General features: G+C 37.2%; 1 protein-coding gene across 5 annotated transcripts in view; it reads left to right on the top strand.

Annotated features, from left to right (window-relative positions):
* NSF (N-ethylmaleimide sensitive factor, vesicle fusing ATPase) overlaps positions 1 to 22,868 on the top strand; it is a 128,090-nt gene that overhangs the window by 91,489 nt on the left and 13,733 nt on the right. For 4 of the 5 annotated variants that reach the window (XM_059669828.1, XM_059669829.1, XM_059669830.1 and 1 more), the window contains exons 16-17: positions 7,555 to 7,621; positions 9,843 to 9,922. In XM_059669828.1, the coding sequence (XP_059525811.1) occupies positions 7,555 to 7,621; positions 9,843 to 9,922 (147 nt within the window). Of the gene's footprint in view, positions 1 to 7,554; positions 7,622 to 9,842; positions 9,923 to 14,316; positions 14,413 to 22,868 lie in introns of those variants that run through there. The other variant, XM_059669831.1, reaches the window with a different exon arrangement.

The raw sequence follows: 22,868 nt of genomic DNA, 5'->3' as shown, positions 1-22,868 counted from the left end.
TTATAGGATCCCACCTCTTTAGAAAGTTGAACCAATTTATGCTAGCAGCCCCATCATTTTAGTGTCAGTTTCCTGGGACTCTCAACCACACTTAATGTTATAAAAATACTTTTTTTGCCAATTTCATAAGTAAAAGATTGGCATTTAACTATTTCTTCAGCCACATTTTCATGACTAAATGCTCAGTTTTAAAGATTTTTCAAAATGTTTTGCAACAGAATAATTTGTGAAACTGGGAAATATTATAACATTAATTTTTGTTAAAGAATGATGGTCTGAATAGTCAATTCATAGAATATCTTTGTATACCATTTTATTACTTAAACTAAGAGATAAGAGTTTTTGTTAATAAAGAGGGCCATTATACTTGTTTTACAGAGAAGAAGGGAGAGGGATAGAGAGTTAGAAACATCAATGAGAGAGAAATATGGATCAGCTGCCTCCTGCAGATCCCCTACTGGGGATGTGCCCGCAACCAAGGTACATGCCCTTGACCGGAATCGAACCTGGGACCCTTCAGTCCACAGGCCAATGCTCTATTCACTGAGCCAAACTGGTTAGGGCTAGACTTGTTTTAATGAGCAGCTAAGATTTCACTGTAATTAAGCTATTGCTTTTTGTTCACATATGGATGGTATTATAATGTATGAAAGTAGTTTATTCTCAATTATTTTAACATTTACCTTGCACTGCTCTTAATTTGCTTAATGAGTTCTTTCTCCATAGGTCAACTTCTCACCACTGCCAGTATGTATGAGGTGTTATCCTCATTCTGGGGGGTACCATATGTTCCGTTTGGATATTTGAAATATTTGCAGATCTTTCCCCCGTTTATGTTTGTTTTCCCAACTTCATTCTATTTTAAATTTTAATTCCAGTATCTATTGTTGCATCTATACTTTTTAAGAAATTTGTTGTAGTAGTTCTATTAGTGTCATTAAATGAACAAAAGGACAAAGCAATACATTTTTATTTTAACTCATTACCTAATCTTGATGCTTTTTGAGTATACAAAAAAACAATCTGATGTGACTAAATTACTTAAATAAAATTAAGTAAAAATATGAGTGACTTATAAAACTATGCCCATTAATAACATATAATATAGCCTTGCTTTTAAAGGATTGAAAATTAATGGGAGACATTTTCCTTTCCACTAGCTTTGCATGAAAGAAATAATCTTCTTTGAATATCCTCCTCCTGTAAATCCCACTGCAAATTGTAGTCTTCACAGAACAGAATCATGGTGCCTAATCCTCCCCTTTTCGGGGTTTAGTCCATACAAAGAGCAGAGCTGGAAATTGGATCTTTTGACAGCAGTTACTAAGCAACAGAATTTGGATGTTTTTGGTTAACATCCTAATATATCATGTAACTGGTTTGTTGAAGTTTGTGCATGTATTAACCGAGAGAAGTGGACACTCCGGAAGTGATTACAGATCCTTGCATGGCTGGGGGGAGCGGGCGCTTGTTGTTGTTTTGTTTAATACACTTTGTCTTTTGGCATTTGTATCTTTTTGGCACACAGAAGAACATGGAACAGATCTTTAGTAGAACTTTCAGACTTTGTGGCTTTTTATATTATTAAAGCATACCTCACTCTGTGGCTCGCCGTTATGTGAAAATGTAAGAATTTTTCCTGAAAAGCAGGGAGAACAAATAAAGGATTTTAAGGTCATTCCAGGAATCTTTAGTGCTTTGCCAAAAGTTTAGGTCCACTTCCTGAGGCAGTTTCATTAGAAGACAGCTAATGTTTGCTTGGTTTACTCCCCAGTTATTTTTAGAAACTAGAGATTATTACTGATAGCACTGATTTGAATTTGCTCATTTACGTTTTTATATGCTACCAAATATGATTAGAGTATGCTTTCAGCTAATTGTTGACAGATTTACTGCATTAGGGATTTTCTAAGTCATCAGATCCCTACTAACTAGGTACTTCACGCCAACCACTTCAGAATTAAGATGAACTCTTTCAGCCCCCAAAGGAGCAGAGAATTTGGCTTCACTTGCCTCAAAGCACTGAAGAGGTTATAGAAAATAGAGGACAGAGTATACTTAGAACACACTTTGCTGTGGTTGTGATTCTGAAAGGCTGAGATTAACATGGAACTAATACTGGTGTGTTCCCATCTATATTCATGTGGACTCCAGGGTCTGCAGCTGCTGCCATTCCCCTGCCCATAGGTGGCTCCCAACTGGTCAGAAGATTCCAGGAGTGTGCTGTGTGCCTTGAGAGCTTGCAGTGTCCTTGAGGACCATATTCAGACCTGTCCCTCCCCCTTGTGCATCAGGAGCCCTACACCTCCTTTTCCTCAGTGCTTAGAGTGCAGCCAGCCTGCTCTTGCCTCAAGTCCAGGCTCCCCACATTCTAGTTTGTCTCTTAGGACCACTATCTACCTTTGCACATGAGAGAGGTGGTACCAGAGAGTTTAATGACAATCTCGTTATATCCACATCTAGAAATAGACTATGTAACTCTGTTTTCTAGAGACATTCTTCATCTTCTAGAATAGTCCTCATTATTTCCTTGTTGACTCATGCCCCTCCCTCCATCCCTCCCTCTTTCTTTCTTCCTTCCCTCCCTCCCTCCCTCCCTTCCTCCTTTCTTTCTTTCTTTCTTTCTTTCTTTCTTTCTTTCTTTCTTGCTTTCTTGCTTTCTTGCTTTCTTGCTTTCTTGCTTTCTTGCTTTCTTGCTTTCTTGCTTTCTTGCTTTCTTGCTTTCTTGCTTTTCTTTCTATCTTAGAAAGGAGGGGAGAGAGAGAAGAATCAATTTGTTCCACTTCTTACTTATGCATTCATTGGTTGCTTCTTGTATGTGCCCTGATCCAGGATTGAACCCAAAATCTTGGCATATCAGGATGACTGACGCTTTAACCACCTGAGCTACCTGGCCAGGGCCACACTTCTTCTTTCTTCAATTCTTTACTTTTTTCTCTTTCCCTTGTTCTTTCAGACTTCTCACTCAACTTTAAGAATATATTTATAAATATGTATATATATTTATATCTACACACTGATAATTTTACTTGCTCTACAGGAAACTCCCTGATAAAACTAGGATGATCATACACTACAGTTTGCTTTGAGCAATCCTGGTTTTTACCTGTTGTTCCAGTGTGATTATTAACATCTCTCCCCTTTCAAGTGTCCTGGTTTGCATGATAACTTATGTGATCCCCTAGTGATAACCTCTCTAGCAAGAAAAGGCTTGAGTATCATACTTTCATCTTACTAAATGAGAGGATCAGAATTTAAATTATTTTTTTTAAAGAGTCTGTAAGATACAGCCATTAGCCTCAGCTTCAGCCCACCAGGCTAACTGTTGTGATGGCATCATTGGATCTGGAGCAAGCACTGTGTATTTGCTGTATGCTGGTACTGGTGAGAAGTTTGGCACTTCCAGTTGTAATACTCTAGCTGGGCAGTTTGTACAGCTTTACCTTTTTTGCATCTTTTCTTCTAGTATCCCTCCTCCTTTCTGGATTTATCTACATAAAGTTGCAATAGAACATCCCGGCTTAGTATGTAAATGTCTCACTTATATTTAAGTCTGGCAGCTAATCCCAAATACTTGCCAGTTGAATCTGAGTATCTTCTTAGTGAATGCTCTGCTGGGGCCTGGGCCAGGAAGCTGAGAATGGAAGCAGCTGGAAAAATTAGGCAGAAAACATGAATCCAGGGGAAGAGTGGTGACCTTATATTACACTAGTGACTAGATAAGGAAAACAGTATGTATGAAGTGAATGGGGTGTGTGTATTTAAACTAGAGCAGAGTTGCTACCTGAAGGAGTTTCAGTTGACTGGTCAACTGAAACTGGTCAAGTTACAACTGGAATTACACTGCCTTTGTCATGGTTAGTATGTTAAGAGTCACTTGTGAGTGCTCCTCTCCCCGTGATACTAATTAATGCATTAAGAGCTGTCTGTAAAAAAAACTACTTTAGCCCTGGCTGGTGTTGCTCAATGGTAAGAGTGTTGGCCCATGCACCAAAGGGTCTTGGTTTCGATTCCCAGTCAAGGGCACATACCTGGGCTGGGTTCACTCCCTATCCCTGGTCGGGGTGCATGCAGTATGCAACCAGTTGATGTGTCTCTCTCACATGGAAGGTTTTTTTTTGTTTTTGTTTCTCTCTCTCTCTCTCTCTCTCTCTCTCTCTCTCTCTCTCTCTCTCTCTCTCTCCCTCCCTCCCTCCCTCTCTCTCCCTCCCTCCCTCCCTCCCTCCCCCTCCCTCCCTCCCCCTCCCTCCCTCCTTCCCACTCTCTTTGAAAAGTAATGGAAAAAAAATATCAGGTGAGGATTAACAAAAACAAGCAAAAAAAACCAAAACACCCTACTTTGCATTGAATGACTGCTGTAGGTATTTTTTTTCCTAAAATGTCATAGGTAGCCCATGCAGTCAACTGTGAAGTGATGTGTAATGCTTCATGAATCACAGTATCTAAGTTGGTGAGACTACCTAGCAATTTATCATCAGTTTAGACCCAAGCAGTGTTCTCAGTAAGGTCCCTGTAGCCATGTAAACTCTACATTGTTTTTGAGAAGGGAGAAGGCTGATTTTGGGAAAATGTAGAATGTAGTGTCTTAGGCTCCTGTGGCTCTAATCCATGATATTACAACTTGACAGACAGAATGAAATATGTGCATCAGAGCCTTTAGTAGAATTCTGAAAAAAATATTTTGAAGAATAAAGCATTCTTTTCAGTGACTCCTTGAAATCACCTGAGTTTATAGGATACCACATTGGCTGCTATATTGGTTCAGTCTTCAAAAAATAGCAAAGAAAGCCAAACCAATGGACATGGACAACAGGGAGATGAGAGCATGAGTTGCGGGGGGTGCGGGGGGGAGGTTGGAGGTTAATGGGGGGGATGAGGACACATTTGTAATACCTTAACTAATAAAAAAAATAAAACAAAATAAAAAAATAGCAAAGAACCACAGGGGAACTGCTTCCAAACTTTTCCATTGTCTCTTCCATTTCTCTTCTGCTTCATCTCTCACCCACCACTCCCCACACACACCAACACTGACCCCTTCATTTTAATTCTTATTAACTATGTCAGTTCCTTCAGTGCTCCTGAATTTTCTCACTTCTGCCTCCTAATACCCAGTATACTCTTCTTAGAACATTTTCTTCCCTGTTTTCCACTGGTTGTTCATCCTTCAGGTCTCAACTTAATTGTCACTTGCTAAATTTAGGAACACAGCATTGACTCCATAAGCCTCTGTATCAGTCAGGCTAGGCTAAGTTATGTTGCAATAATGAACAACCCCAAAATCTCAGTGGCTTAATACAACAGAGTTTATTTCTTGCTCACAGTACTTGTCCATCATGGTGCAGAGGCAGAGCTCTGCTCATTGTAGTTTCTCAGAGACTCAAGCTAGTAGCAGAGGCTCCATCTCACATGTCATTCCATGATAGCCAATCAGGATAAAAGGAGCTCCTTCCAGAAAATGATACATTTTATCATTTTTATCCACCTCAAAATCCAATGGGAAGACAGCTAAGGAAGAGAGGGTAGAAGGGATTGTGACAGTGTGGGAGAATGACTGAGGGGTGTAGGGAATGGTGCAAAGTAAAGCAACAGAGCTATTCTTCAAGCATGCTTTCTTTTATGCATGCATGCAGCAGACATGGATTAAGTACCAGTGAGGTATCAGACCTTGGAAACTTAATACTTGGGAAGACAGTGTCTACCTTACAGAATATAGTGTGCTGGGGAGGATCTTACCATCTCTAGATTGTCAATATGAGTTGTTTTTTGCTTTTTTTAAATTTTGGGAGGTTTTTTAAGGGGTGAGGGGTTTGGGTGTTTTTTTGTTTGTTTGTTTGTTTGTTTCATCTTTGCGAGTGACTTTTGAGCATAGAAAAGACCATAGGTAGCCCTGGCCACTATGGCTCAGTTGGTTGGATAGTAGTTCTGTACACCAAAAGTTGGCAGGTTTGATGCCCAATCAGGGCATATATCCGGGTTTTGTTTGATCTCTACCCCAGTTGGGGCACATATTCCCATCAATTACCTACAGAAAGGATCATCTGTAGCTAATTTGTGGCCTAAAAAGTTTAAAATGCAACATATCAAAATTATATCATGTAAGTGTTTTTAAAACAAAAGTAAGCAAACTTTTAAAAAGTCTACTTACATCTCTTATTCTATTTGTAAGTCTAGAAAAATTTAGTAATTACTTAAAATGGGACTTTTACAGTTTAATTAAATTTCTTTAAATATCTTAAACTATATTTCCACATTTAAAATATTTTCTTTTCTCTTTGAAGTACTTTAGTTTGTCTAACAAAAAGTATTCTAAATTTCAAAGTAAGTATATAATTACATTTATTTAATAATAAATTAAATCATAGGTATGGTTAATCTTAGATTATCTTTACCATTTGCAAGGCCATTAAAGTTATCTTTTACCTTCCAACATAAAATTAATTATTCAATTGCATATTTTAAATTGAACTAGCAAGGCTAATCTAGTAATCTAATATGGTAAATTCTCTTAATTATTTCAAATATTTTAAAGACCAAGCACACACAGGTTGTCTTCAAACTTAGTATGAAAAATATTACTTTTGTTGGTTTGATTTACTTTATTTCTATACCTAACTCTTAATCTTATATAGTTAAAAGATAGCTGCTAAGGAATATTATGTCACCCAAAGCAAGATGGAAGGGAGAGTTACATCTTGGTCACTGAGGTTACTTATCAACCAGAGAGCTTGGGCTGGGATGCAGGAATTAATTACAGATGACATGAATGGGATGCACTGAGCCCCAGTTATAGTTGCTGGAAAGGAGCCCCGAACATTTATAAAAAGGCTGGTGTCAAAGCCTTGGGTGCTTATATTCAATTTTTACATAAATGAATTCTCTTATCTGTCTTGTAATTGCTACGTCCTTATCAGGGTATAACTTGTTCACTTCTTGGTTTAGTGACCATTTCTTTGGCTATCATAAGACAATGTATTATTATCTTTTGTCAGATTCTAAAGGTAGAACCAAATCTATTTTGTCCTTTATACCCAACTTTCATTCTTTTGTAAACACTGAGCATTATAGTCTGATTTGAGTCGACAAGCTTCTGTTCTTTCAATGTTATTCCTGCTTAAAAGGGTCACAGTTCTTACAGATAATAAAATGACATCCAATTTTACTCTACATATCCCTTGTGGCTTCATCTGGCTTTTGAGTCACAACACTGAAGCCATGGTCCTGACATAGATAGGAGAGACCTTTGTGATAAACTTGACAGGATTTGTCTGTTCTCAGAATTCCAGGTAGGACATAGCCATGATCTAGTATCATTTTGGGCAAGTCATTTAACTGCTTTGTCTCAATGTTTTTCATTCTTAAAATGCAAGAACTCTTTTAGTTCTAAAATCCTATTATCTTTTAAATTCTAATTTAATGTAGTCTGAAATATTGGTGTTTTACTGTGCTTTGTTTAGGTATTGCTCAAGAATTTACAATATTTAATTAATCTTCTTAGAAATTGTCATAATTATGGAGAACAGTGAGATAATAAATGGTTTTGCTTTCTTCCAGATCTTCGATGATGCATACAAATCCCAGCTCAGTTGTGTAGTTGTGGATGATATTGAGAGACTGCTTGGTGAGTCTTTGCATTTGTTATTGTACTGTCTTTGCCAATGTCTCACAGATTATAAGAAGAAAAATAACAGGCATTTATAAATTATAAGGCAATAGAAATACCTTTCTTTGTCCTATAAGGAAATATAACATTATCTCTTCTCTCTCTAGTTAATGATGGTATTCATGTTAAGTATGCCCTTATGACTATAACTCCGTTATAAGTTGTTTTCCTGTAAGGACTCCTGCCTCATACTATTTTCTATCTTCTACAGAGTTCCCTGCCCATAATAAATGATTAGTAATTTTTGTTGACCGATGTATTTACTGCCTGTAGCTCAGAGGTTTCACTTATGAACTTGACAGAGCTAATGAAAGTAGGGTTTACAATTAGAGTGAGATAACGCTTGGGGTAGAAGCTGCAAGCTTTCTGTTACCTCAGTTTCTGCTCTTAAAAAAGATACATAAAAGGGATATAAAGGACTATATCCCTTCCTTACTTATCCCATAGAATAATTATGAAGACAAAATTGATACAATAATGTTGAAAACATTCTGAAAGTTAAAAGTGCTCTGTGGTAATTTTTAAAAATATTTATTAAACATTTATATGCATTCTTACATAATACAGAGATGAATAAGTCCCTGCACTCAACTCAAAATGTGTAATCTACAAATAAATTCCAGAAAAGTATTATTCTTACATTTTATTTCATTGCATAAATTAGATAACTCTGGAATAAACTTATTATAACAGTGGCTCAGGATGTTGTAATAAACTGTTGAAATTGAACCCACCTGGTGACTTAATAAACCTCTGAAAATAGTATCTAATACCTAATTAATCCCTTCTTCCTTAAGCTATCCACACTGCTGTAGAAATGATTTCAAGTTACCTATGCTGACTACATTTTTCCCATGATTTTCAGACTTGCTTTAGGTCCTCTGTTATTTATTTTTCTGTTTCCTAAGGCAATATTGGTTAAAAAGCAAAACAGGTATGTCTGTGAGATCTTTTTAAATTGATAGTTTTATCTAGTGACCTGGGTTTTTGGTCTGCTATTTTTAATAGATTTTAGCCCAGTTTATAGGATTATTTCTTTAAAAGCTTTTAGGCACATACTCATAGATCTGTGTAAATTCCTTTATCTAAACACAATTGAAATGTGTGGGCATAGCAACACTACTATGTCAGGAATGTGTACCCTCTGAGTATATTTTCACTTGTATGAAGTTATTATCTGTACTTGTTTGTTCATTTATTCACCAAGCATTTGCTGAGTCCTTACTGTGCCATAATTATTAGGTCTTAGAAAAATAAGATGTTGTCTGTCGTTATGACATATATTGGCAAAAATTAATGCAAAGTAGAGTGTGCCACTGTTCTGGATAATCAGAAAAGGGAAGGAACACTTTTGACTTCAGAGGGCTGATGCCTGGAGGTAGCTCTAAGCACAGGGCATGGGTGCATGTACAATAGGCAGAGAAAGCCAAGGGGCTGGCATTGGTACAAAATCTTGGAGTGGTAGAAATTTAACAAGTAAAAAGTTCTTTTAGCAAGTTCTTTGTTCTTCACCATCTGAGGACCAATCTTAGTGGCTCTAACACAGTGGTTCTCAACCTTCTGGCCCTTTAAATACAGTTCCTCATGTTGTGACCCAACCATAAAATGATTTTCGTTGCTACTTCATAACTAACGTTGCTACTGTTATGAATCGTAATGTAAATATCTGATATGCAGGAGCATCTTAGGCGACCCCTGTGAAAGGGTCCTTCGACCGCCAAAGTGGTCGCGACCCACAGGTTGAGAACTCCTACACACCTTTTCAGTTACATTGAAGTACCTTTCTTACATTATTATTACGTACCATTGTCCCCTCTACCCATTTTCTAGTATGGTGTTTTGTTGTTGTGTACTACGGTATTGCCATAGTTTGCAGTAATTTCTTGGAAATGCTTAGTAAATACATTTGAGGGTTTTTTTCTCCCTTAAATAAACCTGTCTCTGAATATGTCGATATGAACTCAAAATGTATATTTAGAAGCTTTTAAAAAAAATTACAGATAAAAGTTGTTATATAATATTTTATGCATTCAAATTATCCAGATATTTGTTTTTTAATATCATTAGTTGCATGACTGTTTCTAGAACTGTGTTTGCTCTTGATGTAGAAAAATATGAATGTTTGGAATATGTGCGTATGTGCATCAAATCCCTAAGCATAGTAATATTTCTCTTTCAGATTATGTCCCTATTGGCCCTCGATTTTCTAATCTGGTATTACAGGCTCTTCTTGTGTTACTGAAAAAGGCTCCTCCTCAGGTAAAAATAATATAAGGAACATCTTCACAGAGTTTTTCCAGTAAATTGCATATAATGGTACACTCTCTCTAAATACGCAGGTTATAATAAATGCATAAAATTCTTTTGAGGGATTTTGAAAGGTCATCTGGTCTGGCCTTCTGTCTTAAGGTAAATGATTTTCTTAACAATCAGAGAAGTTTTTCATTCCTTTTCTGAAGGTTTCAAAATCCCATAGTTTCAATTAGTATTCTGTTTTGTTTTTTAGGTTCCCCATCATACAACACATCTTTATTCCCTTTCGTTTCCTATGAGAGTTTATGATATTAATGTGGAAGGGTTTAAATACATGTTCTCATTTGTTTCCTTTATCATTTCATAGGTTTTCTGAGAATTTTTATTTGGGGAAATGTATTTCCTATAGGCAGATTTTTTTTTTTTTTTTCAGTTTTACAGATGCATTTGAGTTCATTTTCTTGTAGCATGTGGCATATTTAAAGAGTGAGTTTATAGCCAGGATCTTGGTTCATGTGGTTACATTTTTACTGATGTGTCTATTGGAGACTGGTGATTTTGATAGCTTAACACATTTAAAACTAACCTATGAGGGCTGGTTAAATATGTTAATTATGTAGAGGCTGCCAGAGCATGTTTGGCTATGACACGAATTCTCTTGATTGATTCTGTGTGCTGCAACCTCGAAGAAATGCCAATCAAAGGCAGTTACAAAGGGATTAAGTACTAACTTGAAAAATATCTTAATGTCTCTATGGGAATCTCATATTTGAAGTTAGAGACATAGACTATATGGAAAATATTTAATATTAAACTGATAAATCTAATTTAAATTGTGTGTGTGTGTGTGTGTGTGTTTTGTATGGGTGTGTTACTCCTAGAGGAAAGGACTTGTCTTGATTTTTTTAGTGTTCTTTCTTTAAGTTTATAGAACAGTGAAAATAAACATAACCTACAACAACCTTGAAATTTTATTACATATTTGCATTGTGAAAGGATTTTTTAATCATCTTTCCATAAACTATTATTCCCAGTAATTAGAGTTTATACTTAGACTGAAGTTAGAGAAGTAAGAATATTTTTTCCTTCTCTGATTCTTCAGTAAATATATAAATAGATATATTCAAAGTTGCTAGAATGAAAAGAAATAACCTCAGTATATACCCAAAAATCCTTTTTTATGAAATCAGCATTTTAAAAATTATGAGATTGGGAGAATTTTTCCAGGCATTTAAGTTTATTTCTTGTAATACTTAATTTTTTTTTTTTATCTAAAATGAATGTATGGTAAAAATCATTTGGGAGGGAGAAGAAGAATTTGTCAATGGTATTTTTCAAACTGCCCATCCTTTGCGTTGTTCAATACTATACACCTAGCTGAGAATTAGCTAATCCAAAATAGATACTAATAGAAATAAACAGAACATATTAACAAATGACCTGCAACTTTTTTTTTAATCCTCACCCAAAGACATTCTTAGAGAGAGGAAGGGGGGGAGGTGGGAGGGGGGGAGAGAGGGAGAGGGAGCGGGGGGGAGAGAGAGAGAGAGAGAAGAAAGAGAAGAAAGAGAACCATTGACTGGTTACCTTCCATACATACTGCAACTGGGGATTGAACCCACAACCCAGGTATGTGCCCTGATCAGGAATCGAACTAGCATCCTTTCCATGCACAAGACAATGCTCAACCAACTGAGCCACTCTGGCTGGGCACCTGCAACATTTTAATTAAACACTCAGGAATAACTGTTTCTATTTGGTAAAAATAATTGTAAGATTCTTTTTTTTTTTAAGAGTATATTTTATTGATTTTTTAAAGAGAGAAAGGAGAGAGATAGAGAGTTAGAAACATCGATGAGAGAGAAACATCGATCAGCTGCCTCCTGCACATCTCCTACTGGGGATGTGCCCGCAACCCAGGTACATGCCCTTGACCGGAATCGAACCTGGGACCCTTCAGTCCGCAGGCCGATGCTCTATCCACTGAGCCAAACCGGTTTCGGCGATTGTAAGATTCTTTTTTTTTTTTTATACTTTTTTTTTTTTAAATTTTACAGAGAGGAAGGGAGAGGGAGAGAGAGTTAGAAACACAGATGAGAGAGAAACATCGATCAGCTGCCTCCTGCACACCCCCCACTGGGGATGTGCCCACAACCAACGTACATGCCCCTGACAGGAATCGAACCCGGGACCCTTGAGTCCGCAGTACGACGCTCTATCCACTGAGCCAAATGGGTCAGGGCAGATTGTAAGATTCTTGAAGAAAGAAACGTTATACTCTTCAAAAAAATTTTTTTAGTGTACCCTTATTTTGGTGGGATTAATTATTTTACTGTTGCTGTAGTTTATATTTAGCAAAGCATGATTTAAGTGAAAAGATTAAAAAATAAGTAAAGCTCAAATGTCCAATAAGTACATGAAAAGATATTCAGCATGATTAGCCATCAGGAAAATGCAAATAAGTCAGGTAAGAACAAGTGCATATAGAGAAATTTGAAACCTTGTACACTGCTGGTGGGAATATAAAATCATGTGGCCTTTGGAAACTGTCTAGCAGTTGTTCAGGAGGTTAAACATAGTTACCATATGACGCAGCAATTCTACTTCTAAGTATATACCCCAAAGAAATGAAAATATATGCCTACCCAACAGCTTATACATAAATGTTCATAGCAGCATTATTCATAACAGTCAAAAAGTGGAAACAACCCAAATGTTCATCAAATAGAATAAAATGTGATATGTACAATGGACTATTATTCATCAATACAGAGAAATGAGTCCTGATACATGTCACAACATGGCTGAGCCTTGAAAACATTATGCTAAGTGAAAGAAACCAGTCACAAAAGACCACATATTGTATTATTCCATTTATATGAAATGTCCAGAATTGGCAAATCCGTAGGGACAGAAAGTAGATTTGTGAGTGGTTTTCTAGGCCTGGGAGGGGTGGATAGGGAGAATGAGAAGTGACTGCTAATAGGTATAGGCTTTCTTTTTGTGTGATGAAATGTTCTAAAATTGATTGTGGTAATGATTTCACATATCTGTGTGTATACCAAAAACCATTGAATTGTACACTTTAAATCAGTGAATTGTGTTTTCTATAAAATATATCTCAATAAAATGGTTACCGAAAAAAGAAAGCGGTTTCAGAAACTACTTAAGTGATGAAAGGAGGATTATATAAAGAGCTAGAAGTAAGGAGTGAACACCCAGTACACCTGGGCCAGCTTGGGAGAAATCCTAGAAACAGGAACTAGATCATTAAAAAGGGACGTGGAACGTATTTCTCTTAGGAATGAAAAGGGTTTAGGAATACATAGAAATAAAAGATAGATGTGGTCGCTTTAGTGATTGGAAATGGCAGGGAATCTCATTTAAGGGAATACCAGCCTGTCATTAATCAGAATTTGGTGGCTCTGACCGGACTGCTAGATGACCTCCTGTATAAGTGAATCAGTGGCCAAAGAAATTAATGTTTGAAATATTTCTTGTTGGTGCATATTTAACAAAATGAAAATGTGCTTTCTCTGTATCACTTGCTTTTTAAAATTAGTTTGCATTCTCTTATGAAAATAGGAGAAAATTTTCAAGCTGATCCAGTTTCAAGAATATTTGTCATTCTAGAGCAGAAGCATTTAGGTTTTTTAGATATTTTTAATTAAATATTAAAGTACATAAATTTGAATGTTGTAGAAATGCATAGGCTGGTAGAAAGCTATTATTTTAACACTGTCAAGAAAACAGAAAGGTTGCGGGCATTTTTCTTTAAAAAAAGGAACTGTAAATGTATACAATAGAGTAATCATATCAGCCACAGAATCCTTAACTTTGCATTTGTTATAATTCCTGCTTTCACACAGAAAGATTGTGTGCATGTTTGCACATGCTCAAATAAAAGAATCCCTTCAGGGGCACTATGTTGTTATGTATCAAGATATTCTCTTTTCTACTTCTTCCCCTCCCCCATTCCCTTGCCTCCTTGTAAATTGGCTTATTAAAACTGGTTCACAAGCCTTCCTTTTTTCCTTTTGTGATTGCTTTGGTCTTGGATTTTCAGTGTAGGACTAAAAATTCAAGTCAGATTTCAGTTACTAGAATAATTTTCTTTGAATTTAAAATTTTTCTAAGTAAATGCATAGATTTTTAATGATCTGGTATTCAGTGGATTTGCTTTAAATTTAGCTGGAGAGTTAATTTCATGATTGATTTATAAGCCCTTTGAAAGTATAAAAAGTGGTATCCGTAGTTCATGAAGACTGAAAAACATCATCACATTTTGTTTAGCATCTTTTTAAAACCAATTAAAAGCTTTTCTAAAATGGATTGAACAGGAGAAAATAAAACATGTTCCCTAGGTCTTTATTTCAATCAAGTTTCCCTGTGTTCTGCAGGAGAAGAGATCGAGGGGGGATAGAAAAATTGAAAAGGGCTGTCCCAGCAGGGAGCCACGCCAGAGAAAAGGGCTGCTCTGAGAACTCAGCAGCAGCAGCTAAGAAAGCTCCCAGCCTGCTTCATCTACATGCAGAGTCACACAAGGCGTGGGGGTGCTCACCGTCACCACAGAGGTTTCACATGTGCTTCCCTGCTGATTCCTGTGAAAAGCTAACAATTGGCTTGGAGGGTAAAGACCACTGCAGTTCACCCTCCCTGAGCTGGACGTACAATTTGTCCAGTGTTAGGAAATGTCCGGCTTAACTGTGAGAGGCTTGAAGACACCCCTCCTCCATGGAGAGTCCTAAAGCCAGCTCTTTTACTTGATGACATTGGGCTCTTTTCAAGTTTCACAGATTTATGGAAGTTGAGGGGAATGTGCTTTTCACAATCAGGAGGATGAAAGCTTTAGTCTTAATGTCAAGGAAGCTGCAGGAGTGAAGCGGGAAGGCCAGGTAAACCTTCCCGCAACCTGCAGCCTCAGCGACGTTATTATTTTCCTCACAGATTGCTTCTGGTGCCTTCTTTTTTGAGTGTGGGTGGGAGAGACAAAATAAAGTGCCTGAAAAGGAACTCGTCAGGCTGTAAAATGACATGATTTCCCAGTTTCCTCAACAAGTATGAGAGTAGGTAAGCCCATTGACTTGACTGCTTTAACACTAGGTTTACTTGACACTTTCAGGAATTAAATGGGAAGACCACCAGAATAGCCTTGTAATTTATGGAGAACCATTCCTTGTTCAGTTCAGTGCTTCCCTACCTTTTTCAGATGACGGCATACAGAAAATGATAACATTTGATGTTGTGCTTGAGTAAAGGTAGGAGGCCACTCACTGGCCAGAGGTGCAGCCACCCCAGCCTTCCCAAGTGCACATGAGACTTGATATCTTAGTCCATCTGTAACTCATAGGCAGCATATCAGTTGGATAACTTTTAGGAAAATGTAAACTTTTACAAAAAAAGATCACTCTAAATTCATAGCACTATTACTGAAGAGCTCAGACCTAACAGAATTTTAGCTAAAGTATAAAGTTGTTTTTTAAAAAAATAACTTCCTTGCTGCTCTGGCACCTAGGAATATTACTTAATAAGAAAGAAGTAAAGTTTAGAGCTAGGACGGGCATAATGTGTGAACCAAAAGAAACTGTTAGTAAACCCCTAGTGGGATCTCCATGCTCTCATTTTAACATTACCGGTCTCTAGACAAGATTGCTTTTTATGTAACCCTTATGACATCTTTGTACCCTCTTACTTCAGAGATGTTACTAGGAAGTCTTGGTAATATGAAGCAACTCTTCAAGCTTAGGGTTGCTTTAGCAAAATAAGCAGATAATGGAAGAGACTCCAAATTGTGCAGGCCTAAACATGAGTATCTCCCCATCTATCTGTTCAAAATTAACTCTGGCTAATGACTACAGTATGACTCAAGAAGATATATAACCACTTTAGGAAAGAGGTTTAGTCATTTTGCCAGACACATTAATCGCAATCACTGATGTAGTGGTGACTTTTGCATTGGACTTCTTTATTGAAAAAAAAAATGTAGGATGCTTGACAATTTAGTGGCCTAATTTTTTCATTCACTAAGTCAATGACATGATATGGCTGCTATATTTTATATAATTCTTTAGAAATATACCTTGCTTAGTAGTAGATTGTCTTACAAAGTTCTGTGTAAGTCGAACTCATATATAATATACAGTCAGGCACCGCATAGCAACTTTTTGGTCTATGATGGCCCACATACCACAGTGGTCCCATAAGACTATAATGGAGCTGAAAAATTCCTATTGCCTAGTGACATTTTAGCCATCACATAGTAGCACAACACATTACTCATTTATTTGTCATGATGCTGGTAGAAACAAATCTACCATGCTACTAGTTGTATAAAAGTGTAGCTCATATAATTATAGTTGTGGGCTTTACCACCTAGGTTTGTGTCAGTATACTCTGTAATGTGCATGCAGTGACAGAATTGCTAAATAATACTTTTCTCAGAACATATCCCCATTGTTAAGTGACACATGACTGTATATGTAGAATAATTTCAAATACATTAAAAAAAAAACAGTAAAAAAATTTGGTGAATGCTTTTATAAAACATAGCAACGGATACTTGCCAAACAAAAACCATGCTTTTAAAATAGGATTTGGTTGTTAGAGCACATCTATAATTGTTATTAATGAATACAAGAAAATTATAAGACATATATGTCATTTTCAGGTAACTCAAAATTAAATACCTAAATTTTAATCATCAGAGAAATGTTAACGGTTCTGAGACAGAATGTGCTCTCAGAATGTCTTTATCTAGCGCCATTACCTTACATTTATTACTGTGACATGACATCAGTGTGAGGAAAGTGTTGATAATGGTACTCCATGGGACCATGAATCTAGTTATGAGTACCATCTCTGCAGAACTTACTCTTTATATTGGAGTTGGAGTTAGAAAACCTGAGTTTGAATCTTAGCTCAGTCATTTTCTGGCCATATAACCTTGACCTTTGTGTCCATTTCTTCATCGAAAAAGTGGATATAATTCTCCTGCCTCGCCTACCCCATTGTAGAGTGAGATACTATAGAGTGAAATACTCTGTAAACCTGTGGACTACACAGATGTAAGGTATAAAGTTGCTGAAAAGTAGGAGTATGCCCTTGTCCATAGAGAATGCCATTTATAAAAAACTGGCTTATAGTCTTATTCCAAGATCTTCAAAAAGGGAATGGATGTTTGCCCTGCTTGATTTGAATAGTCCCATTGCTTGGGCCCAGTGGTTGACATCTAAGACTCTATTTCTTCCTGTCTTGTTGCTCTTTCAAAGTTCTTCACCCTAACCGGTTTGGCTCAGCGGATAGAGCGTCAGCCTATGGACTCAAGGGTCCCAGGTTCGATTCCGGTTAAGGTCATGTACCTTGGTTGCGGGCACATCCCCAGTAGGGGGTGTGCAGGAGGCAGCTGATCGATGTTTCTCTCTCATCGATGTTTCTAACTCTCTATCCCTCTCCCTACCTCTCTGTAAAAAATCAATAAAATATATTTTTTTAAAAATAAAAGTTCTTAGAGGGTCTAGTATTTTGTTAAGGCTGTTGTATGAAACTAGAAATGTATTTTCCTGTTTTTGTTTTTTGTTTTGGTGTGTTGTTGGTTTTTTAAGAAAAGAGGTGCCTTTAGATAGTCCACAGAACCTTTAGCTTGTAAGACAGGAAAACTAAAGGATGTAACAACTATATACAGCAAATTTTTCATGGAAAGTTAAGTTCACAGTTCCAGCTTGGAGTGCCCAGACACAACTTAACTCATATGCAATACTGGAAAAAGAAATAGGGACACCCTGCTTCTCCATCTCTCATTGCTGAAATTTAGAAGACAAATATTCTGACCTGGGGATTGGGAATCCCAGTTATAAAAGGAAAAATGAAATAGAGACAAATTTCAGAGCTCATCGGGTAAGAAGTGCAGGGCCGGCCCACATTGTGAGATTTCTGAGGGCACTACCCATTGCACTTGTCCTCAGCCTCCAGGGACTGGCCCACCTACTTGCTTTATCCCTGCAACCACCTGTTCCCTGTAACTTACCCCTTTCTTCTAACTCAAGGTGGAACAGAATAGCATTTCACAGCTTCTTTCCTACCCTCCTGTCCTCAAGTACACCAATCTTTGGAGATTCCCTAGGGTTTTATGCTACATGGCATGACAGCTATTGGCTAAGAAGAACCAATAAGAGGAACCTTACAAAGGGCCCAGAACAATCCATCAGTATTCCTGATAGTTATTGAATAAAGATGGAATCAGGCCTTGATCTCTTTAAGTCACTACTTGGTCTAGAACCACTTCATCTACGTTCCCCTCACATTGGGAAATGGAAACTCCCTGTTTTCCTCTCTCTCCTTCTCTCCCTCCCTCTCTCCCTCTCCCACCCCCCCCCCCTCTCTCTTCCCCTCTCTCTTTCCTTCCTCCCTTCCTCCCTCTCTCTTTCTCAACCTATTTGGGCTATGTAGATTATATTTGTTGATGGATATTCTGAAGGTGGTGGTTCTTAACTACATGTAGAACTGGCATTGGCAGTATAAATGGCACAGGAGTTAGAATGCAAAGACTTGAATTCGAATCCAGTTTCTTAATTTCTGAGCCTCACTTTTCTCATTTGTAAAGTAGGAACAATAGTAATATTTAAGTTGGGAGAATTAAATAAGATAAATGTTTATTATAGTTCTTTGTAAACTGCAAAGCACAGCTCAGTTATTAGTTTATTATTCACTTCAAAGAAAACTCTGTCTTTCCTCACACACACAAAAATATCTAAAACCAACAAAGTGGCCAACCCCATCAAAGGAGCTAATCTCATGGCCTACTGCTAAAGAAGCAAGTCCTAAAAATGTGATCAAGAAAGAGCATAGTAGCTTTCTTTTTCCCTCTAGCTGCCAGCCATCTTGCTCCTACAGACCCTGCCTTAGCCAGCTCTGGAGCAAGTGGAAGAATGGGCAAGTTTCTGGAAGAAGAGGGGTAATGATGGGAAGGGAGGATAGGGAGAAATACCAAGTGACAGCAGTCAGGTGAAAAGCTCTGGCCACCCAACTAGTGACCTGTTATCTATGTAAACTCGGCCTATGTCAGCAACTGCCCGCACAACTGTCAAATCACCTTGCACGTCATCCTCAGTTATTCCTATAGTGTGATTTCAGTTATAAAGAAAAAAAGATTTCAGTTATAAAAAGAAAAGCAAGTATTCCATAATTGTCTATTTTGATTGCCTTTATATTAATGGCCTCCAAACTTTCTGACCACATACCCTATTAGTAAAAAAGATTTGAATTCATCTTCTCAATAATAGTTTAATACATCTACTAATATTATTTTATAAGATATGATGTTTATTTTAAAACACACAAAAAAAGGAAATTTTTTCAAGAATGAAAATAAAAGGCAGTTCTAGTATTTCTCCATCTTAAAGACAACTGCTATGACAGTAGAATTGTAGGTGATTTTTTTCTACTTTATTTCCTGTATTTTATAAATTTTCTACAATAAGAATTTATTACTTTATAATCAGTAAAAATAAAAACAATATATTATTATTTTCATTTTTAACTTAGCATAACTGTCAAAATTCTTTAATTCCAACCCTTCCAACTAATTTGCTGTGTGACTAACAGAGTTAAGTAACTCTACCTTTGTCTCTAAACTTGTTTATTATATAATATTTTTTCACCTTATTTCTTTTTTTAGGCTGATTTAATGTAAGGTCTGGCCTGTGAGACACCCTGTGGTCCTGAGAGTAAAGTATGAAAGTGCCTAATGGCTCTCACAGTTGTCCTTGGAAACGCACCCGGCATTCAGCTCAGTGCTGTGCTTCTAGTCTGAACTCATGACAGTTGAATGCCGTGTGACTGAGATAGATGGTAATAGTTATATTAAGTTTCGTGGAAGGGAGATAGGAAATTTCCTTTCCATCCAAAAATATTTCTTTTGACAGGCAAGTCTGAAATACTACTTTAAGAAATATATGCTTTTACTAGGATATGCATTTGTTCCACACTACAGAAATACGAAGATGAATAAGACATTTACCTGCCCTCAAAGAGCTCATAATCCAGGACCACGTGTAGGTGTGCAGTTTGTGCACAAGGTCAAGTGGCAGGATGGGGTAAACATGCAGCCCACACTCTGCTCACCAAGCTGTCCACTCTGGTGTGGGGCTGAATCTGCCCGGAATAGGGTTGCCAGACTTAGTAGATATGAATATAGGATGCCCAGTTAAATTCAAGTTTCAGAAAGACCTCAAATAATTTAGCACAACCCATTCAGTGTTTGGACATATACTCATAAAATATAAGTATAAAGGCAAGCATGGTCCATTATACCTGAGAAAATCTACAAACATTTCACAAATAGTAGTTCTTGATCTTGGTCTTGAACAATGAGTAAGAGGGAGATTTCTCAGGGCCACTGTGCCATGCTAAGGAATCCCTGCTCTGCAACAGTGGGGAGGGATGGCAAAGGGTGTGCTGTGCCAGAATCAGCAGACTTGTTATTTATATGCTGACTGATTCTTGGGAACTTAAGGATATGTGTCATGTACAGTTACTTATCTTAGACTTCATATGGCATACTCAGTTTCACTGGAGGCAAGAATAGGAATTCATAAGAAATCAAAGGCTTCATTTTCTCCAAGTGACTGAATCTTAACCTCTTTAAATATCAAGTGTTATACTTTAGCCTTATTTTATTTTATTTCTTATTGAATTTATTGGGGTGGCATTGGTTAATAAAATTATACATTTCAGGTGTACGGTTCTATACTACATCTGTATGGTGTATTGTGTATTCACCACCACTTTAGCCTTTTATAAAAGGAAAAAATTGCTACATATATCTGTCTAAAGCAAAGTATTATAAACGCTATGTTAATGAATAAGGATCATCATTGCATACCATAATCACATGGGTCAGTAATATGAGTAACAGCAAGAACGATTAGAATGTATAAGATTTCACAGTAGGCATTAAGTAGGCCCAATATGCCCTGTTTTTGCCTTGTTTTGTTTTTGAATTTTTGTACCTATTCTTGTTTTTAATTATTTTGCTATCAGCTGTTACTTGCAGAATCCAATTGAGTTGTATCAGTTCCTGCCTCTGGCAGTTCCCCCTCTTCTAATTTGCTGCTTCTGAGCTGCCTCCTTAGCGCAGTAGGCAGCGCGTCAGTCTCATAATTTGCTGCTTCTGGTCATCTGTGAACTAGATAGGCAACCACTAGGACTCACGAGTTGTTTGTAAAGTAAGAGTAAGTAGGCTATGGTGAAAGCTGGGGGAGCTTTCCTGTAAGCAGGGCCATGTTATGCCTTCTGTAGGTACCTTCCTTCAGTTAAAAAATAATAATTATTTTTTTAACTGTTGGTATTTAAAACATTTTCTTCAACCTGAAAGTTCTTTTTCTTCTGATTTTAAAAGAAAGAATATTTTTGTGGGTCTCTCATAGTTTTATGGGCCCTTGCACTGTGCCCACTGTGCCTAGTGATAAGTTGGTACCACCTGTGAGTAAAGCCACTTGTGTTTTGTCTTCCATCCTAGAAGTTAGAGGACTTGTGCTGTTTTCGTGTTTGACTGTCTGTGTTCAGGATAGCTGATATTGTCCAGCAAATTGGTCTCCAGATAAGTGAGGTATTATTACGGGGCATGTTGAATCCATTTTCTGAAAAGGGGCGGCCTAAAGGAGTAAACTGGATTGTGTGGGGTTAAATGAGGGCAGGCTTTGAAATATTTTGAAGATGAGAGATAATTGCAAACTGTAAGAAAACTGTGGAAAGCATTTTAATAAAGAGGAATTTTATGGATAAAAATCACAGAGGTAGCCCTGACCCATGTGGTTCAGTTGGTTAGGCATTGTCCTCTGCAGGTTCAATTCCCAGTCAGACACATGACTGGGTAGGGGGTGTACACAAGGCAGCCAATCGAAGTTTCATTTGCACATTGATGTTTCTCTCTCTCCCGTCCTCTCTCTCTCACACAAAAAAACCACACAAAACAATAAAAATATTTATTTTAATCACAGAGATAGAAATTAAATAAAAGAAAAAGAAAACTGACCTGGTAGAGCAGAGGGGTCATTTTAGGGTGTATGCAGCAAATGCTGAGAGAAGTAGGAAAAATTACTGTGGGTGCAAAGGTCAAGGAGTTTGGATTAATCAGTGGTCATCTTAGTTAAGTTTCTAATGAGAGAACGCATCTATTCCTTTGGTACAAGAATACTAAGAGTATAACTTTATTTTCTTTAACCTTTCTCCTAAGAGCTCAGAGGTCAGAATGTCTAGGTAATATATCTAACCTAACTAACTCATAATTAAGGATCAGCTATTGCTGAAATGAGTTTAAAATTACACAAATAAGAACAGTGGACAGCAAAGGGTAGTGGATTATCAATGAGGCCTGAGCTCAGTTTCAGCTCCCTCCTGGATATAAACGCTTCAGACAAATTCCTTCACCTCTTTCCCCAGGTTTCTCCGCTACAAAATAACCAGAAGAGGGAGAAGGCAAGGATTAGGTAATCTTTAAGAGTTACTCCAAGGGTAAAATCTGATGACTCTGTCTTTTTCACAAACTGGTACTAAAATTATTCTTTAATATTACAAAGTGGGCTGTTCGCCTACAGTAATTATTTGGGGTGAAGTTTCTCAGTTCATATCCAATCTGCATCATGAATTCCCCTCCTTATTGTCCTCAGCCCTACTTGCAATAGTTACAAAGACAGTAGACTAAGAATTTGCTTCAGGGTAAAATCTAATGGAGAGTTTAACTATAGTTGTCTGCCTAGTTGTAGCATGATTTATTTGAAACATCCTTCCTTTGGTATTCAACATAAACATTTAACTACCTCTTCCCCCCCGCAAAAAAATAGAAGAAGTTGCAGACATTTGAGCATGAGAAATCAGAAATGCATGCAGGATATGCAAAGAGGCCCCATTCCTCTCCTTTCACTGTCCAGAGATTCCTGGTTGTTTTTATTGGTAG

The sequence above is a fragment of the Myotis daubentonii genome, chromosome 16 (assembly GCF_963259705.1).
Source record: "Myotis daubentonii chromosome 16, mMyoDau2.1, whole genome shotgun sequence".
In the NCBI taxonomy this organism is placed as follows: Eukaryota; Metazoa; Chordata; class Mammalia; order Chiroptera; family Vespertilionidae; genus Myotis; species Myotis daubentonii.
Note: the sequence above shows the minus strand (reverse complement) of the source record. Positions and strands in the feature narration are given on the sequence as shown.